This window comes from Cynoglossus semilaevis, chromosome 9 (assembly GCF_000523025.1).
Source record: "Cynoglossus semilaevis isolate Cse_v1.0 chromosome 9, Cse_v1.0, whole genome shotgun sequence".
NCBI classification, from domain to species: Eukaryota; Metazoa; Chordata; class Actinopteri; order Pleuronectiformes; family Cynoglossidae; genus Cynoglossus; species Cynoglossus semilaevis.
This window is the reverse complement of record NC_024315.1, coordinates 7958765-7974803: the sequence shown is the minus strand read 5'-3', so window position 1 is coordinate 7974803 and position 16039 is coordinate 7958765. Positions and strand designations below refer to the sequence as shown.

General features: G+C 40.8%; 2 protein-coding genes and 1 non-coding gene across 3 annotated transcripts in view; 2 read left to right on the top strand and 1 right to left on the bottom strand.

Moving 5' to 3' along the window:
* The window catches only part of zcchc7 (zinc finger, CCHC domain containing 7), a 38507-nt gene extending 25528 nt beyond the window's left edge, over positions 1–12979 (top strand). The window contains exons 7-10 of the mRNA XM_008316961.3: positions 153–188; positions 9140–9235; positions 9954–10071; positions 10709–12979. Of these exons, the coding sequence (XP_008315183.1) occupies positions 153–188; positions 9140–9235; positions 9954–10071; positions 10709–11274 (816 nt within the window). The 3' untranslated portion in view covers positions 11275–12979. The remainder of the gene's footprint in view (positions 1–152; positions 189–9139; positions 9236–9953; positions 10072–10708) is intronic.
* A 294-nt stretch (positions 12980–13273) lies between these two features.
* On the bottom strand, positions 13274–13347 carry trnat-agu (transfer RNA threonine (anticodon AGU)). Its single transcript has one exon. It is a non-coding gene; the product is annotated as a tRNA-Thr (tRNA).
* Positions 13348–13930: 583 nt separating this feature from the next.
* Positions 13931–16039, top strand: part of pgm2 (phosphoglucomutase 2) — a 6939-nt gene continuing 4830 nt past the window's right edge. Inside the window, 3 exon segments of the mRNA XM_025058740.1 lie at positions 13931–14239; positions 15477–15644; positions 15927–16038. Coding sequence (XP_024914508.1) covers positions 14174–14239; positions 15477–15644; positions 15927–16038 — 346 coding nt within the window. The 5' untranslated portion in view covers positions 13931–14173.

Genomic DNA, 16039 nt, shown 5'->3' with positions numbered 1-16039 from the left:
CATTTTATGATCTGTTGTTTTCAGTGTTTACTTGAAAAGGTCCCACCGTGACTGTGTTGTTCTGTGTTTATGTCTGTTTGTCTACAGTGACAGATTAGGCTGATTACTTTACCTCCATAACCTTTTTGTTTATTTTTTTCTGTTCCCCTCAGGCCTGTCCAGAAATCTGGAGGCAGTACCACATTACAGTGAGTATCCTCCATCACACCATTACTTTTATTACATTAAATATGTAATATTTTTCTTCCTGAATGATGACTTTTTCAACCTTAATAACCTGGGTTAGGGTTGGGGTTCCTGCTATTGTCTTAAAAAAAGATCATCATTGCTTTTTGTGACATTGAAAACATTTTCCATTTCATGAAGATGCTGACAACTTTGACGTGGGGTGTATTGTCTCACATTATTATCTTTTAAAAGAAATATTTAGAGCTTTTTTAAGAAATACTGTGTTTTAAAGTTGCTAATCTGGATAACAACTAATTTCAACCATAACTGTCAAACTAAAAAAATAAATTGAGCTGCTGCACAGTTGTAATGAAGCCCAAACATATATCAGAATAAATCTGAACATTAACTTCAATAACATGGTGGTGCCCTGGTGTCTAGAGCCAGTACTGCAGGACTCAGAGCTATAGTTACACCTGTACTTAAAACAACTGCAGCTAAATGTTAGCACTACTGCAAAAAAAAAAAAAAAAAATGCTGTCAATCATCGCCAATCTAAGTGGAGGAGTCTAGACTTTCAGACAGACAAATGACGACTCCAAAATGTTCTCTCATCCTGGACCACAGTAATATACAGTCAGTATTTATTGGTGTTGAAACTCCAGTTTCTCTATTATCAGTTTTGCTCTGTCGCTGCCTCAAACCACACTTAACTTAAACCAAACCTCTCTCTCTCTCTCATTCTCTCACTCTCCTCCCCTCCCTCCGTTTCTGTGTGAGACAGGATGCCAAAAAAACCGACAAAACCTTGTGTGAGAGTCGTTCACTTTGGTCACATGTCGGATAGAATTAATTTGTACTCAGGTGAAGGTGTTAATAAGAATTAATACATGCGTCTAAAAATAACAGTTTTTCGTCTAAGTCTGTGTGTGTGCGTGTGTGTAAGAGTGTGTGAGTGTGTACATCAGAGGCTCACTCTGTGATATAGACCTCAGCCTAAGAGAAAAGAGCAGCCTGTTTGTCAATTAAAAGACGTGATAAAGCATGAAATGGGCTGCCAGCACCACACGGGACGAGGGAGTGGAAGATGGAGAGAGGGAAGTAAGAAGAGTGTGTGTTTGCATATATCTTGGCGTGGACTCGCAGTGTGTGTTGGGGTCTGTCACTCTTCTCTTTGGAGATTAATTAGCAGGGGCTGTCTAATGAAAAGGCAGCATCATGAGCGTTAGAGGAGCACGGCAGGAGAGACGGAGAGAAGAAAGAGGAGGAGGAGGAGGAGGAGGAGGAGGGAGAGGGAGAGGGATACAAGTTTCAAAGTAGACTCTGGCAGAGAGAGTGAGAGCTGAGTTCATCTCTGTTTCCCGTGTGTTAGGTAAGACATGATGGACGCGTTTCACTTTTCCTCCCGACCAGCAGGAGAGGTCACGGACTGGAAAGATTCTCTGGTCTTATACTGGAGATGATGAAAGTTCCGCCTGTTGTTTTTGGTGTTGTGTGTATCGTGGGTGTGTCTCAGTGTGTGACACTGTGCTTTAACGGGTGGAGGATTGTGACCCGGGTCTAATTAAAGTATTTAAGCCATTTAAGCACAGGGAACAGAAGGTCGTTACATATCCTAACTGGCGTGGTGGTTAGGGATGCACGCGCACGCACACACCTGCACACACCACTCATTCTGTTTAGGATTCTCATTTTATTCATGATGCTGTTTATGACCCTGAACTCCCCTACGTTTTTCTGTGTGTGTGTGTCTGTGTGTGTGTGTGTCCGTTCACGTGCATTGGGAGATGTGACTCTGTCACCTTCCGCTGGGCTCAGCCAGGTGTGAAAAGGCATTCTGTCAGACCTCCCTGCTTCTGGTGCCATTTATCCTGTGTGTGTGTGTGTGCGCGTGTATGTTTGCGTGTGTGTGTGTGTGTGTGTGTGAGTCATTCGTTTATCTCCTGAGAGTGTGTGTGTGTTGTCCAGCTGCACCTGGCCTTAACTAACAAACTCCTCCAAACCACACAGTATAGACCACAAAGCCCCGGGGTATTTACTGAGAAAGTAAGATACTGACACAGGCTAACACACACACACACACACACACATAAATAAGGAGCAGCAAATGCAGAAAAACGCAACCAACAACATTTTTTGTCTAAATATTGTGGCTCTGAACACTTTTTTACAGCAGTAATATTCACACGTCCTTTCTTCTAACAGCAAAACCACTGATATTACTACAAAAAAAATCAATAATCAGACATGAACACACTTTCTTGACAATATTTAAAAGAAAATCCATTGTAGTCTGAGATTCTGACGGTGCAGGATACAACATGACATCGTTGAAAACAAGGCTTCATTTGAACTGTATGGTTTAGTTGATTATTAATGACTAATTGTCTACAAAATAATTTATTTACCGTTCTGACAATCCTTTAATCCTATTAGGTTCATTTTAACACGTTTAAATATGTTCTGTGATGAGTCTTAAATATTATTTTCTAATTTATTTTAATCCTCTGCGACAGTGGAATGGAAAACGAAGTTTCGGTTCAGGGACACGAACCAGAGACACTGACATTTTAAAACATTTTCTTTTCTTTTTTTTTCATGAGCAAAACATTATCACCTCAGTCTGTTATGGTGTAGCCCTGTGATGACACTTTTGGTTTTGTTTGGTTGGTTGGTAAGAGAGAGCGTGATGACATTTTATACTGAAAAGGTCAATTTCAGTGTGACGGTGTGTAAATTAGAGAAACCAGACTTCTGTTTTTTGTTGGGTTTTTTTTTGTGTGTGTGAAAATAGATAAAAGTGAAGTCACTTTTTCTAACATTCTAACAAAAAAAGTATTTAAAATAATACCAGTCTACAACAGTTTGTCTGACACAATGTATCAGGAGTATGTGGACATGTCTGGTAAATGTGACTGGTTGTTGCTTTAAGGGACATTATATACATATATATGTGTAATTTAAAATTTCCTGACATTAGATGATGCTGACAGTCCACTCCAAAAGAAAAAAAACACTGGTGTGTCTTATGTCATTAAACACATCATAGTCATTACTTTGAATTTTATATGGCTTGTAATTATAGAAAATGCACTTTTTTTTTTAAAGGGCTAACATAAAACATCATCCCACACTCGCCCTAGACTTTTTTCGAGACTATTTTTGAATCAGCCTTCTCTCAAACAATATTGAAAGATGCTTAAAACATTTTTTTTTTTTAACAAACGGCCAGATGTTGTTGTGATTTTAGAGTGAAACTTGTCAATAAGTACGGTTGATGGATTGATTGAAATGACGTGAGTAGAGAACACCGCTCTGGGGATGTTGCATCAATACGTTTAAAAAAAAAGAAGAAATATGTGCATACATCTAACATGCACGCGCACACGTGTCACTGTGGCGATCTCCTTTCCTCCCCCACTGCTGTCAGAGCTCTGCTCTGCATGGTAAAGACCAGAGCGCCATCCTCTGACAGGCTTTAGAAGTACACCCTAACTTCCCGTAAATGCCCCTCAAATTCAGGAACGTGAATGCAGGTGATTCCCGAGTAAAACTGAAAACTGTGTGTGTTCTTGGGGGGGTCGGGGCGGTGGGCGTTTTAGCAGTTTCTGATGAATGATACAGAGCAGAGTGAACATTTAAATTAGATTTAAAATGACTCATATTTTCATCTTGGTCAAAACAAAAGACAGAAAGAAGCTGGGTGAGTGTATTGAATGGAGGAGTGTGAGCAGAGGGGGAATGTTAAGGCTGAGCAGCTGGTTGGTTCAAGTGTTAATACTCAGCAGGGATTGGCTTGTCTGTAGATAGTAGCTGTGATACCTGATTGTGCGCCTGTTCATTGATGGTACCACTGTCGATGAGTGTGTGTCAGTGTCTCCACTGGTAGAAAAAGTCTCTGACCTTTTTCTTCAACAAAGATATGAAGTTGTACTCACTGCTCTGCCTGAACTCCATCAGACATTCCTCCTCCTCCTACTTCTCCGCCTCCTCCTCCTCCTCCTCCTCCTCCTCCTCCTCCTCACCCTCACCTCGGCACTTTCCTAATGTCTCTGCAATTTTCTCCTCCAGTCTCCTTCATTCCCACTCTTTGTTAACCCCAAGGTTAGGAGGTGTGGGCCCTTAAAATTCATCCTCTGTGCAGAAAGGAAACTGCATTAGCATTTCCTCCGACTAAGGTGAACATCTGACTTTTCTCAAAGTCACATTACAAATAATATACATGTTAATGTTACAAAAATTTTAAATAAAAAAAATGTAGGCAAAATATGAAAATAAGTTATGAAAACAAATGTGTGAACTGGATTAATACAGTTTATAAATTGTGTAAAGTTTCAACAGACGAGGTTTGACTGACAGAACCACTACCACCACCAGAACATTTATCTGAATTTATATTATATTTTTATTTTTTAGCAGAGCATAAAACAAATGTTTACTCCGCGGACAGCATCAAAAAAAAGAAAGAAATCAAACTTATTCCAGTTAAAAATAATGGCCTTCAACGAAGTGGTTGCTGTATCTCTTTAACAACTTGCGAAGACTTGTAGCGCCCCTTGGTGGGAAAAAATGTGATTGCAGAGTCACCAAGGAAACGTCATCGTCCCGATGTGATTTACGTTTTTCTTGAACTTCGACAGTAACATGTATAATATAATCCCGTGTGTGTAGAGCCCACAAAATGAGTGAGTTTAAATCGTGTTGTCAGGTTAAAGGATCACTATTAAGAAAGTAGAACTAATTACAAGCAAGACTCAAAGCTCCTGTATGTTATAATAATAATAATAATGATTATGATGGTGATGATAATAATTAATTAATTAATAATTATCATAATGATAACAATAGCCTCCAGGTTCAATACCACGCAGGCCTTAAATCCCAGGTTGGGTTTCATCAGGGAAAGGCTATAAAATAACATTGAATGTGATTATGCGTAACTTTTTACTTTTTACGTAAATTTTTACCCGTATTTATTTATCAAAATCCTAAAATACAACTCTAAAACCAAACGGTCTGCCCACATTCTCTTGTGCAGTCTGAGATTAGAGTAATATTTAATTAAAGTCCTGACAGATATTTTTAATATTCTAATATGGTGTTTGGGCTGAAGAGACAACATTTTACCGACATCACTCAGAATCATTGTCCTTACATAAACTGCTGGATGTATGTGCAGAAGCATAGGAATGTCTCACACACACACAGACACACACACACAGACAGACAGACAGAGGTGGGGTGTTATCAGAGGTCTTGCAGCCTTTGCCGTGCTTTGTGCGTTTTTCGCTTAGACGGATGATGTTGATTGTGTTGTTGGGCTGTGTGGAAGTGTGGGATTTTGTGTGCGTGCGTGTGTGTGTGTCGGTTCGTGATGTGTTGGCTGAGATGTGTAATAAGGGTTTACCCTCCAGACTCGGGGCATAAGCGTCTCAGTCCATCTGTATGTAGTACATCTAAATCCCTGTCTCTTATGTCCACATGTGTTGGCTGTGTCTAATTGCAGAGAATAAAGTGGGTTCGAGCTCTTTGCTTTAAAACAGGCATCACTCCGACCACGGTGCTGAAAGGAGAGCAAGTATAGAAATTGAATTAGTTTCACCCAGATTTGAATAGATTAAATTGTACCCTCTATTCTGCCTTCCACACTGTGACCAGATTACCTCCAGTCTCTGCCACATAAGAGTGGGTGGGGAGTAGTGGTGGGAAGGGTGGGTGAGGGGGTGGGGTGGTGCTTTTAGGGTGGCAGCCCCACTGCTTTTTACTGCCGCATCACATTATCATTGCATTCCAGGAGAATATTCCTTTCCGAAGAGAAAATCACAAGGATTGACGTGCGTGCGAGAGGGGGCGAGAGAGGCGAGAGAGGCATTATGGGAACTGAACTGTGTGAGACTCCTGGTCGGGTTAGGGTCAGTCAGGGCTTTGGTCTGGGTCTTTGTGAGACACAAAGGGATCAGGAACCACATCTGGTTCCTCTGTTGTCTCGTGATTGTCTTGGCTAATAAGTCCAACAAATGGAGCAGGTATAATGGGAAAAATATGGTTTTAATAAAATGAAGATCAAAGGAGTGGATGTTGAACTTAAAAAGAAAAAAAAAATCCTAAAAATCACTCTCTAATCTACACTCGTTTTAATGAGTACCTACCGGCGTGCTGCAGACTCACGTCATAAGCCTATTTGCTTTGGTATGAACCCAATTGTGTTGTTTAGTGTCGCGCGGCTGTTTCCTATGATAAAGCATGCAGAGTGGCTCCCTGGTGGCTCCAGTAACATATGCAAACCTCTCCCCATCGCTGCAATAACATATGCAAAACAGAGCCACTGGCCTGGTCGCCTACACTCCCACCACCCGCTACTGTTCACATCACACACCCCCCTCTTTTCTGTCACACACACACGCAAGCCTGTTTGCTTCTCGGATTGCATTTTATAACTGTGTGCGTGTGTGTGTGTTCCTTCGGATTGTGGTTTGTAACAGTCGTAGCTTTGTGTTGGCCAAAGGATTATCACAGCTTTGCCACCAGCAGTGAAGGCACGGAGCAGCGGAAAGCTTAGAGAGACACGATGTATGTGCCGGAGCAACTGTGGGAAAAGTGTGCACACGTTTGTGTGTGAGTGTGAGATAGGGGGTGGCACGGATGGTTGGTTGTCTATGCTTGCACGCCGAAGCCCTTAGAATTTTTCGGAGACACACACAAACTAAATCGTCAGTACTCTCTCTCTCCCTCTCTCTCGCAATCCTTTTTTTTCTGACAGCAAAAGCTTCAGTCACTCTTCATGTCATATCAGCAGTCGGTGAATCAAACTCCTGACTCCTCCTGCTGTGCCTGCTTCCAGTGGCCAGTTAACCAAAGAGACACAACTTACAATTTTTTTTTTCTTCACTAAATGTCTATAAAAACAACAACTCCTATACAGAATGTTGGAGCGTGGCAGATTGAACTGTGTCATTTTGATAATTCAGTTAGTCTTTACTCAAGCATTCGCTACAAACAAACACTCTTAACTCCCCTAATAAATGTATCAAACAGTTCTCTGTGCATATGTAAAAAAAAATCATTTTTATTTCTTCCAACAAATACCAAGTTCAAAATGATTGTCTTCCTCAATAACTGAGCTGTTCTCAGGCCATAGTACATTCCAGGAATGTGCACAGGCATAGTGATGCCATAGTGTAGACCAGTGGTTCCCAAAGTGGGGGGCAGGGCCCTCTAGGGGTGCGTGGAATCAGCAGGTCAAATGAAAAATTCCACACAACTTTTCGGGAGTTTGGCTGTTTCATATATTTGGAGAAGGGAGAGTAATAAAATACAAAGAACACAGACCCCACAGTGAGACACACAGGTGACGGATATGATGTGTCCAGGATGAAGAATCTAATGACAAGCAAGAAAAGTCAACTCATGTACTGGAGAAGATTTCCACAAGAACAAATTAAATGTCAAAGACCAACCTTGAATTCAAGGTCTTCAAACTCATCAAACTCTGGAAATCAACTTTTTCACTTCAGGGTCTGTGCCAAAAAGTCAAGATGATCTCACGAAAAAAAGGTTTGACCTGCAAACTCAACACATCTGTGTGACACTTTCTCAGTTTGGACAGGTTTGACTTTGCTGTACAGCAAGCGTCTTTCTGAGTCCCCTCAGAACAGAAGAAGAGACACACGGAGAGAAAACCTGATTTGATCCCTGAGGCCCTCACCCTGTTAGCTGTTTAGATGCCCTGATAAGAGGCATTGGTTGAAAACAGAGGTGGACCCAGAGAGGGATAAGGGATTTTTTTCTTCCAGTTAATTAATATTGTACGAGTCAGACAACTCCTGGCAGATGCATGTTCACTCTAGGTTTTCAGACATATATTACAGGTTAATGGAAGAAAAGAAGAGGATTTCATTTCTTTCTCTTTTTTTTTTCCTTTGACTGGTGCCTTCATTCATTCCGTCTGTGTTCTGGATCAGAGTGTGCAGAGATAACACCAGCCCAAGGTCAGGAAGGAAGAGACAGAGGGAGACCTACATCCAATTTACATGAGAGATGAATGGGAAGAGGGGCACGGAGGGTGGAGGCTGAGGGTGAGGGGGCTTGAGACAGGGACTGTGATCTCCTAAGGGCACACACACACACACGTATGTATGTTTGGGTTAGAATGTGTGTGTGTGTGTGTGTGTACGTGCTCACAAGAGGTCTGTGATCTCCTGGCCTTTGTGATGGAGATGGGCCCGGCCGGTCTGACCCGATAATGACGCGACGCTCTAATAGCATTCATCCTTTCTGCCGCAAAACTGCTCAAGCGGAAAAGAGAGAGAGTTAGAGGGGAGGGGAGGGTGAGGGGAAGGATGTGGGGATGGAGGAAAAGAGGAAGAAGAGAGCGGAGGAGAAGAAAGGGAGAGGAGAGGTGGTTGGCTAAGCGTTGGTTAAGAAATGACATGGGACACAAATGATTTGTAATCTTGGAATCAGGAGAGAGAGACAGAGGGAGAGAGAGAGTGTGTGTGTATGTTTGGGTGTGTGTGTGTGTCTGTTAGCTGCACGGAACAGCATGGTGCCGGTGTGTTTGTGGCTGTGACTCTCTTTTTCTTTATCAGTGTATATTTGCTGTGAGCACTGGAGCATGGAAGGCTTTCAGAAAACTGGCCCATAGGGGACAGGACCCTGTGTCCAACACACACTCACACACACACACACACACACACACACACACACACAGACAGGGTAACTTATCATACAGGCTCATTACAGGCCTCTAACTATAGCCCTGATAGTCTGGTTCATATCACTGCACGTATTCACTGTGCGACACACTGAGTCCAGCTTTAATAGCGGGCGATGTCAGAATGTGTGAGACTGGGAGACAAACGGTGGGAAATCACTCATTCTTTGTATCCTTTGTGAAAAAGTGAATTTATATAAGACATTATTTCCTTGCAACAAGCGTTTTAATATGATTTTTTTTGTGTGCATTATTTAGACCAAGACAGGTTCTCCTGCGAAGCTGGAGGGACAGGACAATGGTCGATCTCCGGCCTATTGTTACAACTGCTCCAGAAGAGGACACTTTGGCCATGTGAGTATCTCAGGGGAATTCTTATGGACCTGCGTTTCATGTTGTATGTTAGTATCAAATCTCTTTCTCAATTTTCTGATTAAAGAATCGGGAATAAAAACATTTTTTATGTGGTGGAAATTGAACACAGTTCATATCCCAGGATTCAATTGTTTGACGTGCCAGATTTGGCCCACGGGCCGCCAGTGGAAGATCACTACACTATATAGTCTTGTGTGAAAACCAAATTCAAACATTAAAGAGTTTGCACAGGAAACATCTATGAAGTAAAAGTGTTCTTTTGAATATTTGTAACCTGCCCTTTATTGCAGTATATGTTGAGTGATACATCAAGTGTATATCAAGTGTTGCTTTACTCAAGTCCAGGACTAATGACTCAACTGATGACACAAACTGAAGACTCCACTCTTACTCAATTTAACCCTTTTTCAGTCACTCTGTCTCTCTGACTGAAAAATCCCGGAAACTCAAATTATACTTAAAAAAAAAACGTTTCCTCTGCTTCCTACTGTAAATTAAAACTTAATCTGATCTCAACTCAATTTTTCTTCTGTGACTTAGTCTTAAATCTTAAAGAAACTAAATCGACAGCCAGTTTGTTGCGTACAGTAACAACCAAAGTGAATATTTCTGTGCTATCATGTGTTACATCAAAGGTTGCGCCTTGTTTTTGCCATGTATTCACACACATTCACACATGGTTTCCGGTCCTCCACAGTCATGCACACAGAAGAGGATGTTCAATGGCGTCTTTGCCTCCATCCCGTTCATCAACCACTACGACACCCTGGAGGACGTCAAGCGCAGGCAGCACAGATTAAAGCTGAAGGTTAAAGGTAAGTAAGTCACTTACACAAACATTTACTCTTTGTCTTGAGCCACACTCTGGTTATTAGTTTTATCTCTGCTGAAGCCGTGGAGAAGTGTAAACAGCATCCTGCCACTGGATCAGACCTGCTGTGGTGCTGATGCTGTGGTGCTGATGCTGTGACATGAGTAATCCTCAATCTCCGTGAAAACACTCGAGGTGTTTTCAGATATGAACGCTGAACAGGTTTGACCCCCAAAGAAGACAAACACAGAGTGTTTACAGGCTGGTGAGATGTTCTCAAGTTACTGTTGGGAGAGTTCACCTCCATCATGTGGCAACCTTGGGCTGCCGCTGAAATTCCCATTAACGTGTACTGGTTCTTTTGATCTAAATATGAGTGTTGGTCGAAAAGTTCAAAAGGCGTCCAATTTTATTAACTAGAACATTTGAACATAGAAAAAAATTCTTTGTGTTGGTCGAAAAGTTCAAAAGGCGTCGAATTTTATTAACTAGAACATTTGAATTAATAATATTACACCATCATAAAAATTGAATTAAGTGACCAAATTTGAAAGTGAATTAACCTCCTGTTTATTGATCTCTGTATACAAATCTCTGTTTATTAAGATAAAGTCTATTCTGTTTTTTCTTTTTTTCTCCAGAACTGAAGAAAAATGGTTGCTTCCCTGACACCCTGGAGACCCCTGTCACTCCTGGACCAGCAAAGAAGAAACAGAAGCTCAGTCACCACAGGGGTGACCAAACACCTAACAACCACAAACCCAGTTCCAGCCACATCTTTTTCAAAGACAGCGATGACAGAACCACAAAAACAAATAAATTCAACAAGTGCAAACAGCAGCAAAGCAGCGGCAACGCCAAACCGTGGAAACCCAAGAGACCAGTGCCAACCTCCAGAGACCCGCTCCCACCCGCTAGACTAATTTTGGATGAAGCAGATGACTATCCCAGAGGAGGAGCCAAAGAACAGTGGAAGGAGAAGAAAAAGTTCAAAATGAAAAAGAAGAAGAAAACTCAGGGCTTTTCTAAAGGTGGACATGAAGGCAGCAGACAAAACCATCTCTTTGCAAAGCAAGGGTCAGGGTCTCAACAAGAGGCAGCAGAGAACAGGAAGAGGAGGAGGAGTCGGAATAAAAGAAATGCTGCCCAGATGTATCCGACTGATGAGAACCTCTTCATCATCAAACAAAGGAGGCGCAGCAGATAGCATCGATAATTGTGTGGTGTCAAAGGTCGAGGACTTTATGACGAGTAGGTTTGTGCCACTTAAGAGACGTGGCTCTCGTGTCTACAGATTGGTAACTTCTTTTTAATTTCAGGCCTGTGATTTATGAATGGCTGAGATATTTAACTGAAAACACCTGTTATATTTCTCATTGTAGAAATAATCAGTACTGTACTGACAACACACTGGTGGAAGTAGCAGTTGTCATTGTGAACATTGACACCCAATGTTTAATCCTGGATTAGAACAGTTTTGGATTGATGAATCCTCATCATAGGAATTATTCTGTTTGTGAAGTCAGTGTAAAAATGAGGCTGACGTGTTCTTGGTCACCAGGTTCAGAACACAAGAAGATATTTAATTTTTTGTTTATGTCCTTCTCATTTAGTGTCACAAATTAAAAAACATAACTGAAAAATCCAACAGACCAGACATGCATACATGTCACTGTTAGTGTTTTATTGGGTTTTTCCCTCTAAATAGGAATCACTGTTTTCAACAATGACTAAAACTAGTACTTGGCACAAAAGACTGTCAAAGAAAGTATTCGTTCATGTCATATCCACAGATATTTTTTAGACTTTTTCCAGACAGTTTAACACGGTAGTGGATCAAGTGTGTCCATTTTCTTTTCTTTTTTTAAGTCTGATGTAGTGATACAAACTTGCTGACTTCAATGTAAATTCTAGCAGACTGGTACATGATCTCACAGCTACATTTTCCACCAGTCTGCAGTTCAGAGGAATGTAAAGAATTTTTAAAATCATGTGATTTTATTTCAAATGCTTCAGTAAGGAAATGCAGGTGACAAACATTAGATTCTGTCATGTGACTCATCCACAAGTTAACAGCAGTTAGCATAGCTTGACCGGCATTTGGACTTGACTAATCTCTGACATGTGCTACATTTTTGGATGGCATCATGTGGAGAATAGCTATTCTTTGTTCAGCAAACCTGTTCATCACAGCAGTATTATAAATTGCACTGATGGCGTTCATAGCTGATCTTATTTAAGTGCAAAATATTTTAAATAACAAAACGGTGTCTTTTTTCAACATTTCTTTGCTCATAATTCATCCCATAGTCCAGCTTCTGATTGTCTAGTTTCTGATATAGTGACATCCAGAGTGAAAGTTCATAGGGCGTGAACATGTAGTATTTATTTACATCAGGCAGCATCTGAGACGTTACAGTGATGGTAAACGAAGAGGTGCCAATGTGTTGACAAAAGGCAGTTCAGAGACAGCATTTTCATCAGTATCAGTGTCACATGGCCACGTTTATATGATTCAATGGACAAAATGTGATGTAGACGTTCTCTCCCTGATTCAATGAAATGATAATGACTGCAGAAAAGTCAATATTTAGTAAGCACAGGATTTTTGCCTTCGGTAAATAAAATTCTGTGGGAGTTTAGTGAAGTTATTTTACTGTCTTTCTTTGAGTGTGAAACATCAGTGGAGGAGGAGTTTAGGTCTTAGTCCCATGTTCTGTCCAGAATGATAACCACAGATTTCAACTCTCACTGTAATTACTCCAAAAGTGTTCATTCATTTAAAGAATACAACAAACAGTACTACAGTGGTTCTGCTGTGTCTGCGACAGGCTTCAGATCATACAGATCATACGTGATGTGGATTTTAATTTGACTATGTTTTTTTGCAGTAAATTAATGAAACAAAACAACTAATTGTGATCATGTGCCTTTCTTCAATGACCAGTATACCCAGCTATTAACAAAGTCCTAATTTTAAAAAAATGAAACATGCAACATATATATGTGTGTGTGTGTGTGTGTGTGTGTGTATATATATATATATATATATATATATATAGTACAGTACCATAGACCTTAAACACAATCACACACAAATACATTTCTTCAATAAAACTCTGGGAATAGTCTCATCCATTATTTATATAATCAGGATGGTAATTGTGAAATAAAAGGGCCGCTTTCCTACTTGCAAACCTTAATAAAGGCACTGCTGGGATTCGAACCCAGGATCTCCTGTTTACTAGACAGGCGCTTTAACCAACTAAGCCACAGCGCCGGCGGGCGTAAAGTTAAACCCTCCCTTCCAGAACGTAAAATAGCCCTCGGGATTCCCAAGGTCTCCCGTTGGGCAACCTCATATCCTTTCAGTAGACGTCGTCCTGTCCTTCTAGGAGAAACTATGTAGTTACTGATGAAGGCCATTAGGGGGTGTACACATTACTGGTATTTACATACAACATTGTTTAGGGTTTTATTGTATGCTTATTGTGGAGTACTGTATTTTAAATCTCGAATATTTATGACAATTCAAGATACTTGTAATGACAAGAGATACACACATTACAAACGAGTAATAAATCCTGGTGTCTACACGCAGTAAATCGCTCATTTAAAGGTAATTTTCACATTAACAGAGTCCCTGGAGTTGGCCACACGTAAAGCTGGTTACACTGGAACCTTTTGCCAAGAACAAACTCTTAGTTTGGCAAAGACTTGCCCCTCAAACTCTCCTCCAATCCACATCCTTCAACTCGAACGCAACAAATCACAGGCCATGGTTTGCTTGATTTGATCGTTAGACCCGCCTTCGAACTCCTACTCAGCAGCATTTTCCGGTCTGTGTGACAGCCAAACTGTTCCCAGGTGTCACGTGTGTTATGGTTCGTATATCCCCTGAAACTCCACGCGTAAGTTTCCTGTACGTGGCGTGAAACTGTTTCCGGCAAACTCGCGATATTTTGGTTTGGTTGTCGACAGAGGGGGCGGAGTACGAGACAGATATAATCTGTCACTTGTGGAAACCAGAAGACTCAGAACACGGGTCAGCCCAGGAGGAGAAGAACAAGAACGGGACTATTCGCGAACTTAACAGGAAGTGTAACATGGGGGACGGAACCGGTGACATCGAGCTGGACCAGGCTGTCAGTCAGTGGTTGCAGTATGACCAGGTTAGCCCATAGCTAACGTATTTAGCCGAGACGCCGAGAGACAATGCTCACATACCTGAGTTATGAATTACCATATGCAATATGATTGTGGTTTGACGTTAGTTAAATCTGTCAGACTAACAACAAACATAAAGGTGTCCATATAGTACATGCACACATTTTAATATATTTCCCTTTTTAATCTATTAATAAGAGCAAACTGAAAGCCCCATTGTGTGCCACAGTACTTATCTGTACTGTATATTTTTACTCCTTGTGTCGTTTTCTGCTTAGGTGATATAAAATATCTGTTTCTAAGTTATTGAAATGTCATTCCTTTTATACTAGAATGTTTTTTTCCCTTTTATACAAGCTGTAAATGTTATGCTGTGATCTAATTACCAATAGGTCGAGATAGTATAAATATGGAAGTTGCAGACATTAGAAGTGAGTAAGATGAATGCTGTCTAAATTGGTTAGTTCTGAATTGTTACGTTTCAATTTTTTTAAAGAAATTTCCTAAACATCAATATTATATCATTAATGAATTAACTGAAATTCTAAATAAACCTTGAGAGGCTGTATTTGGTTCCTGCATGAGTTCCTGCCTTGTGTCTGTTGCAAGGACTGTTTCACAATCCTTAACACATGATTTATACTTAGTTATCCTTCCAGTAAAGACAGTATTTCCAAATTTGTGTATCCTCTGCCAATCATATTGTGAAAGTGAAAGTGAACTACTTATCATTGTGACACAGCACACCACTGCACACACACTCAGCTGTCAGCTTTAAGTGTGTGGGGACGGTGCCTTGCTGAGAGCACCTCAGTGGTAACTTGGCAACTGGTGGACTCTTAACCTGAAGCCTTCTGGACTCAAGTCCACTTCCTTAACCGCTAAGCCACCACTACCCCAAATTTATTTATTTGTCACACTTTATGTGTCACACTTTGACACAAATATATTGTAGCAGTAGCTTCTAAAGACATTTTAAAGATATTCCTGTGAGTTAGGATGCCACTAATTCAGTTATAATGTGGACAGGGCTAGAATTCATTAGTGTTGAAACAACAGTGTTGCTGCTTATTTGAGCAGGAGTGGTCTTGTGGGCCCACTTACTGGTAATGTGATTTAAATGTTTAACTAGATGCATGCTTTTTTAGCATCTGTTTCAAAGTTGAACTGAATTACTTTAAACCCAAACTTTTTGGGTTAGAGATAAAATAATATTATCAACAAATGGCTTTTCTTTCTCAGAATCCCAAAACAGCATCTTTGGTGCAGGACATGATGAAGGAGGGAGCAGTGGATGCTCTGAAGAAATGTTTCTCCTCCAGAATGGAGTTTGGTACGGCAGGTCTCAGGGCAGCCATGGGTCCCGGTGTGTCCTGTATGAATGACCTCACCATCATCCAGACCACTCAGGTCAGTTAATGCTAAAGGAATGGGAATCATAACACATTATTAAATGCAAAATGTGTTTAATAATAAGATTTGGCAACATCAGGTGTTTTCTTTTTAAGTGTAAATTGTTGTGGTTGAATACAAGAATACAATCATTCCAAAATGACATGACATGGTGATTCAACAACTGAATCTGTTTAGCAAAGAAACAGCCACAGGAAAAGAAAACAGAGAAGAAGAAAAACAAGACGAACAAGAGTAGTGACAAAAAACATGTATTTCCACATGTTGTATTCCAACTAGGGCTTCTGTCACTATCTGGAGGAGAGTTTTGAGAACCTGAAGGAGCGAGGGGTGGTGATTGGTTATGACGCCCGTGCCCACCCTCCCAGCGGCGGCAGCAGCAAGCGTTTCGC